General features: G+C 41.1%; 1 protein-coding gene across 2 annotated transcripts; it reads left to right on the top strand.

Moving 5' to 3' along the window:
- The first annotated feature begins 1,845 nt into the window (after positions 1-1,845).
- Positions 1,846-3,262, top strand: LOC123107325 (probable 2-oxoglutarate/Fe(II)-dependent dioxygenase). 2 transcript variants are annotated; one of them, XM_044529311.1, is made up of 3 exons: positions 1,846-1,936; positions 2,407-2,734; positions 2,837-3,262. In XM_044529311.1, the coding sequence occupies exons 1-3, from the start codon at positions 1,863-1,865 to the stop codon at positions 3,134-3,136; spliced, it is 702 nt and encodes a 233-aa protein (XP_044385246.1). In that variant the 5' UTR covers positions 1,846-1,862; the 3' UTR covers positions 3,137-3,262. The 2 variants fall into 2 exon arrangements, with proteins under 2 accessions (XP_044385246.1, XP_044385245.1); XM_044529310.1 differs by lacking the exon at positions 1,846-1,936 and adding an exon at positions 1,944-2,224.
- Positions 3,263-8,000: the final 4,738 nt, after the last annotated feature.

Below are 8,000 nucleotides of genomic sequence, written 5' to 3' on the forward strand. Positions count from 1 at the left end.
ACTCAAGACAGCACCCGTGAAGAGGGTGTCTGTAGCCTAGAAAGCTTGCTCTTGCTCAGTAGTCAGCTCTCCCTCTGGCTTGCCTTTAAAGGCGTGAAAACAGTTCATAGTGGTAAGCCAAAGAGCTGACCTCGCACGCCACCTCTTATAGTTCACGCCCTCAAATGGTGCGGGCTTACGAGTTGCAGCAAAAGCAATAGGAGAAAATTGCCTACACATTTCAGGTTTTTGGATTATTGAATAATTAGGCATTTTCCCGTATAGTTTAATCCAGAAAAATAATGGATAAAACATGAATAGCAATATATTGATGAAACTAGAAACTAGCAACAGTTCGTTGAGACTAGTCATGCAATCAAAATCATAAGCAAAATGCATCATATCCATGTCAATTGCTATTAGCAATAAATCAAATGCTAGCCCTAACAGTGAGGATAAGATGGCATACGGCGCAGTAGCAGAAGGTGCAGATGTCCCGATTGTCATGTCGCTGAAGAGGTCCTTGACGTCGGGGAAGAAGTCGTCGTTAGTGATGTCGCCGTTCGCAGCCACGATGAACAAGACTCCAGCAGTCGCGTAAGGACACTCCCCAAAAACCTGATCGCCCCTCTTCCGTATCGGATCACAAGAGGCGGGGGTTCGGAGGCCTGCTGTCTCACTCTCCGGTGCACGCAGGAAGCGAGATGGGAAAGAGGTAGGCGGTACAATGCTCTGGAACAATGCGAAAAGTTGTGTCTCGTTGGGAAGAGGAGCGACCTCTTATAGGAGTAACGAGATGAAACTGAAATGGACGCACTAATTCTCATTAAGGAGAGGAGAAACAGACGCACTAAAAATCCTATTAAGTGGTCAGTTTCGTCTCCCATTAGTTGGCAAGTCGTTTCAAGTTCTTGCATGACAAAATATGCTAGCACGCACGGTATGAAGAAACCAATGTACTAATGAAGAAATGAAACCGAAACCAAAATATTGATGCCATCAATGAGGAGATGAATGTCATCATTTACCACCATTCGGTTTCATTTTCCACTAGCGCAAATATTTTAACTTCTTTCTTGTCATGCATGAACGTGCCACATGGGCCTATGGGATTTTCCTAAAAATTATTGGATATAACAGATGGTTTAAATCACAATAATTCTAACAGTATGTGTCTTGGGCAATAAATAATATCATCTAAGATATTAATCTATGATACTACGCGTTACGGAGATGGTATCGTACACTAACATATGCATGATACTCACATATGATACTACCTATTAGGCTGTTCGTAGTGGGTGGTCTAAAATGACAAAAAAAAATCCCTATATTGTCCCCTCCCTCCTCCCACTATTGATTTCCTCTCTCATCTCTGGTTTTTCTTCCCCCAGTTTTTCTCTAAAAACACCTCAACCGCCCCACGTCTTATTGACTTTCTCTCTATCTCTATCTACATCTATCTATCTATCTATCTAGCTATCTATCTATATCTATATATCTATTAATACCACTTCAAAAGGACATGAGGTTTTGGTTCCTCTCTTTCTTCGTCCATACCTATATCTACATATATATCTATAATATTGCCTTCGTCCTAAATTAATTGTCTTAGATTTGTCTAGATACGAAAAACCTAAGACAATTAATTCAGCGCCAAGATTCAAAGCAACATAGACCGTTGGATCAACATGGGTGGACGGGTGAGATCTGTTGGATGTAGATATTGATTTATATCTAGCTAGTATGGATATGATAACCCTGTGGCCTCCAAATACTAGATAGATAACGTTGAAATAGGCGCACACCTGAAGCCTATATATATAGAACGCAAAAGAGAAGAGTACGTTCACTTGGTTTAGAAGACCTATTCTAGCGTGAAGATGGTTCATCGGGATCAGGGAAAGCTGGTGCAGGTGGTGGCCGCGGATGTTGGACTTGTGGCGCCGCCGAGCAGGTACGTGCTAAGCGAGGAGAATCGTCCGACCACTGTCGCTCAGCAAGCCAAGCCGGTGATCCCCATCGCGGACGTGAGCCGTCTGGCCATGCCCGATGATGTTGAGGAGGCGGCCAAGCTTCGCTCTGCGCTGCAGTCATGGGGCCTCTTTGTGGTGACCGGCCATGGCATGGCAAAGGAGTTCCTCGATGATATCCTCGAGGCGACGAGGAGGTTCTTCCACCTGCCGCTGGAGGAGAAGCAGAAGTGCGGCAATGTGATCGACGGTGTCAAGTTCCAGAATGAAGGGTACGGCATCGACTGCATCGACTCCGACGAACAGATCCTCGACTGGTGTGACCGGCTCTGGCTCCAGCTCCAGCCGAAGGACGAGAGACGTCTCTAGTTCTGGCCACAAAATCTAAGGCACCCTCAATGATTTAAAATCTTTTTTATTTGCATTTATATTGGAGATCATATATAATCTGCAGGGATCAACTACACAAGTACACCCTAGAGAGTGGGAGGGTGACCATGGATGTGCTGAAGGCCATGGCAAAGCTTCTGAATCAGGAGGAGAACTTCTTCATCAACATGGTGGGTGAGAGGTTCAAGTCATACTCGAGGTTCACCTACTACCCTCCCTGCCCACGGCCGGACCTCGTCAACGGGCTGAAGCCACACATCGACAACTCTGTCATCACACTGCTCCTCATGGACAAGGACGTCGGCGGCCTCCAGGTGCTCAAGGACGGCCACTGGGTTGATGTCCCCGTGCTCGGGAATGACCTGTTGGTCGTCGTAGGCGAGGGCATGGAGGTATGCATATACACACACAATTACTTAAGGACTTCTACAATGGACCAAAAATGCAATTATTTGCATTGATCATGAACGAGACTCTCATTTCTGTGCATACAGATCGTCAGCAATGCAATCTTCAAGGCGCCATGGCACCGTGTCGTGACGAGCGCCGACAAGGAGAGGCTGTCACTGGCGACGTTCTACCAGCCGGAGCCGGAGAGGATCATAGGGCCGCCGGGGGTACTGGTTCATGAGAAGCACCCGGCCATGTTTAAGAAGTGCCTGGTCCAGACCTTGGCCGATGGATATTGGGATGCATTTGCAGCGGGAGATCGCACCGTCGACTTCCTCAATGTCAGGATCAATGCTGAGGCTGACGCCGAACTAGAGGCGCATGCAGTGGTTGTAAACAACTAAATAATTTGCAGTAGGGAGTGAGTGCATGATGTTCCTCTCCCACTCGCATAAGTGTAATGTGAATAGGAGTTGATCGATGTACCTCATATATGATCACCTCCCTGGAATAAAATAAAGAGTCAACTACATCATTGGTACTTCAACTTGATTGAAATGGTCACTTTAATACTAAAACTTGCGGTACATATCGAACTAGTGGGCGTGGTAATACAGTGCTAATCACGGTCGGATACGAAATCAAGGATGACTAGGCGCCAAGCGAGGCTTGGGGCTGTTTTTCTTTTTGTGTGACCCTCTATATGTTTGCGAGCGTGCGTAGCCATCCCAACCATTGCCGTTTGTTGTCTAATATGGATACAGCTTCTTTATATCCTTATGGAGTGAAATAGTGAATAAGAATTTCATTCAAAATGAAAGCCTGCCACTTAACCGTGAACGTTTCATGCCTATAAATGATAATTAATCTTTCTGTATGTACATTATAATCATACCTTATAAATACATACATAAAAATAAAATGAATTTCAGAAATGTTCGTGTAATTTCAGAAAAAATCACTTGTTAACTTTAATTACATCCATATAATTAATCTATGAAATATAATAATTGGTTGCAGTCGGCCCGACCCATTTTCCACAAGTTAGTCTTTTTTTAGAAAATTTTAAAAAGGATATAAATTATCATAGTAATAAAATTCAAGTTAGATTATTTGTGCATTCTAAATAATATACATACAAATAAGTTAAATCAAAATTTTCCATGTTTTTAAAAGTCATGTATTATTATAAAACATATTTATATAATTAAGAAAATATTTGTACTCTCTCCGATCCATATTGCTTGTTGCTGAAATGTATGTATTTAGACATATTTCAGTGTTAGATGTTTGGGCGACAAGTAATATGGATCGGAGGGAGTATAATTTAGATAATATTTATTTGAGGATCGGCACTCTTGTGGGACACAGGCTAATATTTATTTATTCATACATATTTTTTATTCAGTATTCTTTATAATATATATTTTTAGGAAACATACAAACTTTTATTAAAATAACATTTTAAAGCAGCATTATTTTTTCTAAAATCATGAATATTTTTATTAAAATTTTGAACACTGTTAGACTTATATGAGCATATATTTAAATATATAAGTACTTTTTGAAATTATTTGTACAAATATTTTGTTTATATAATTTATTTGTAATTATTTATAATACAAAATTTCATATATGTATATAATTAACATTAATAAGTGAACAGTTACGAAATTACGTGAACATTTTAAAATGTATTTTATTTTATTTTTAACCAGAGCTCCCAACTTATTACAGCTACTAACTTCCAGTTCACTAAACTTGCTTTCAAAAGAGAATTAGAACTCTATAAACTTGTGCTTCCAAGTAACAGCTGAAAATTTTCAACTAAATAACATTATATTTTTAAATTAAAATGAAAAATCTTCAATTTAAAACTAAATCACACAACTGTAGCTTTGAAAACAAAGTAATGAAGCTATCATCTCACATACATTGGCTAGATTGGAGATTCCGCCTCACGAATTAATCCCAGAAAAGAACCAGGATAGAGCTTTCGATAAATATTCTCTGTACTGCTTCAATGGAATTTCTAATGGGTGTACCGCACGAGCCGGGGAAGAGAGCGGTTGATTTGGGAGGGGGGGGGGGGGTGTAACCCTTACCACCCGAATTTAAAAAGTATTCTTGATTTAAACTTATAAGTTGATATAAACACCGTTTCATGGTTCACCCATATCAGTTTTCATTTATCTTCGATTTGGTAGGTACTTGGGTATATTCGAGTTTTTATTCGTCAAGTTATTTTATTCTAGTTTATACCGGCCGGAGTGGATATGCTAGATTGCACGCATATAGCTAGCCTGACTAATGAGGAAAACCGAACGGGTTGCTTATGTCTTTGTCAGGTAAAGCATCCCTTTCGCTTTTTCATTATTAAATTTTGTGTATGTGATGTAAATAGAGAAATGGGAAAGTAAATATTAATATGATTCTGATTTTCCACCAAACAGAGAGGAAAAACCATAAGCTGGTGTTGTCAGTAATAAGACGCCTTGATGTATAATTTAAGATGGCGAAGAAGTTATATCACACACCTAGTTGAAAACATTCTGCAAACCTCAGATAAACTGCTACTGAAGCTACCAGCTAGAGTTCTCTGAGCAGATATGTTATCATCAGTGGAACAACACCATCTGTCTGGACAAACTACAACAAACGCGCTGCCTAAGAAACTACCAAAACCGTGGAGCAGTTCGGCTGATAAAACTGATGTGACATACATCTGATCTGAGATACTCCAATGACTACGTCCTCAGCGAGAAACTTCTCTCCTTTTGTTAAGACTCCCATCATTTCACTGTACGGTTGGAAGTTCACATCGACATCTTCATCATACTCAAGACCAAGTTCTTCCTGCAGACACAAAGATTATTCATCAATACGGTGGTTAGTACATACAAATATAGCTCGCCTCAGTAATGATGAGAAGTGAATGGGTTTCTTGTGTCTGTCAGTTTTTTATAGCAAAAGGGGTCTTGGGACCTAGCTCAAAATACCATCTAGGCAACTAGAGATAAACAGTGTCTTTGTCAGGTAAAACATTGTTTTCTACTCCGTATTTAATTAGTTCTTCTATTTCCTAAGCATCAAAACCAACCTCTAAAACTGTACGTTGGATGAAGCATGTCCCATCGATCTACAAGAATGGAGACAGTGAAGTGTAAGCTCCATTTTTCTTGAAAAGTGCCAGCTATCCTGTCAGTTATTCCACCGATGCAAACATGGATACTGTGATATCTCTCACATAGTTCTTCCGAAGAATGCTTCTCGAGAGAATGACCTCCATTGTGGAAATTGCTTATGTATTTGTTCAGATATGCAAGGGCCTGTTTCTTGCATTTTGTGTGGATGCTAAAGGTGTTACAGTGACAATGAATGCAAGTTCATCCAAACAAGCACCATTTCCCCTCAAACATTTCTATTTCTATTTCTCGTTGACATTCTTATCAAAGAGCTATCCATTATACGGATCGGTGCCCCTTGAGGTGGGCAGGCTCATGTACTGTGGCCGGATATACTGCAGTTTTCTTGCCAAGCAGGAAAACTGAACTATATGTTCCAGCAAAACTGAACTAGAACAAACACAACAGCACACACACACACTCCTCAATTTTACGGCCATTCTTATCCTGGTTTCTGATTGTACAACTTGATATGCCACGCAAAGAAGAGCAAGCTAAGCAACTTACAAATTATCGAGATATCATTGCTAAGACTAAAGACTCCCATATCAAACATAGGATAAGACTCAAAATGGAAATCAGCACCAAAAGATCAAACTGAACTTCCATGCTTCTATGACTTACTCTCGATTCAAACTGTCGCATCGCCATGACCTACTTCACTGGCTGATCTGGCTTTCTTTGGCCACCTCCATAACACCTGCCACCGCTGAATGAAGGAAACAGTTTCAGAGGATGAGTCACTAGGATGAGAATTTATTTATGCAACTTGGCGATTTTCTTAAGGAAACTTAGCATTGGTGGTGAATAAAACACATCATAAAAACCATATATGATAATTAAAAAGAGGTTAGAGTAAACATATATACCAGGTGGATTGTTGAAGCTCGTGTAGAGAAAGAAACTCTCAAACCTATCAGCCACGCATATCAACATATGTCCTCGAACGGCTTACTCGACAACTTCCTTGATCTCAAGGACTTGAGATCAATTGTGAATGCACCAATATCTGTGGCCACAACAAGGATATCAGTGCCCTCCACACAGCCAACAAGCCATAAAGAATCTGAGCTCCTGGTATTGCCAAGGGAGAGAAGCATCCCGAAGTCCATTTCTCTGAGTTTGATCCATGACGCTACTCCATCAACGCTCACCTCCACCGACCACATATGGCATAGCCCATGCTCGTCTAAGTCTACAACCCCTAGCCTACCGTCTTCTGACAAAATGAGGAGAGGGTTTCGCATAAACACACACAGAGTGATAGGCGATGACTACCCAAGTCACACTTGATAATACAACCGTCCCCCTCATAACGATCAATGAGGAAGTGGAGCGCTTGTCCAACGAGGACACCAGGCCTTCCCACCTCAAGATGGCAATGGGGTCCCGAAACCCGCGTCCCCGCGGGTTTTTACCCTATTAGGGGACGGGGATGGGCGGCTTTTCATCCCCGCAGGGCTGTTGTTGGGCACATTATACAACCCGACACGTTTCATGGGTTTGCACCCATTTCGATAGTCCCCGGACCTGAAACCCGGCAAAGCCGGCAAAATACATTTTTTTACCAAGCTTGAGCGTATTTTGATCTTCTCTAGGACTTGGCACTTTGATTTGGATTTGGAAGCTTTGAAGATAGTCTTTTGGAGGCTTGGAGATGTGAAAGATGCTATGATGATTCCTACTTTAAAGTGACTTGTGAACTATGAATTCTATTTCAAAACTTATGTATTGGACTATTTCGTCTTATTTGTGCTTTTGATTTGTGAATCAAGAATTATATTTTAGAACTTGTGTAATTGGACATCTTGTTTAACCATGTATGGCTGAAATATGCTCCTGTTTGTTGCTGAAATCTGATTATCTATATTGCTGAAATGTGGTATCGTTTTGTTGTCAAAATATTATTCTTTGTTGGTTTTATGTTTCCTTATATATGTCGATTTCCCCGCGGGTTCTCCGTGGGTTTAGAAAACCCGATGGGTTTAGGGGACAGGTGAAAAACTAGCTCCACGCACGGTGACGGAGACGGGGACGGGTTTACGATTTTCTCGTGGGAATGGGTTTGAGAAGGCAAAACCCG

This window comes from Triticum aestivum, chromosome 5A (assembly GCF_018294505.1).
Source record: "Triticum aestivum cultivar Chinese Spring chromosome 5A, IWGSC CS RefSeq v2.1, whole genome shotgun sequence".
NCBI lineage: Eukaryota > Viridiplantae > Streptophyta > Magnoliopsida > Poales > Poaceae > Triticum > Triticum aestivum.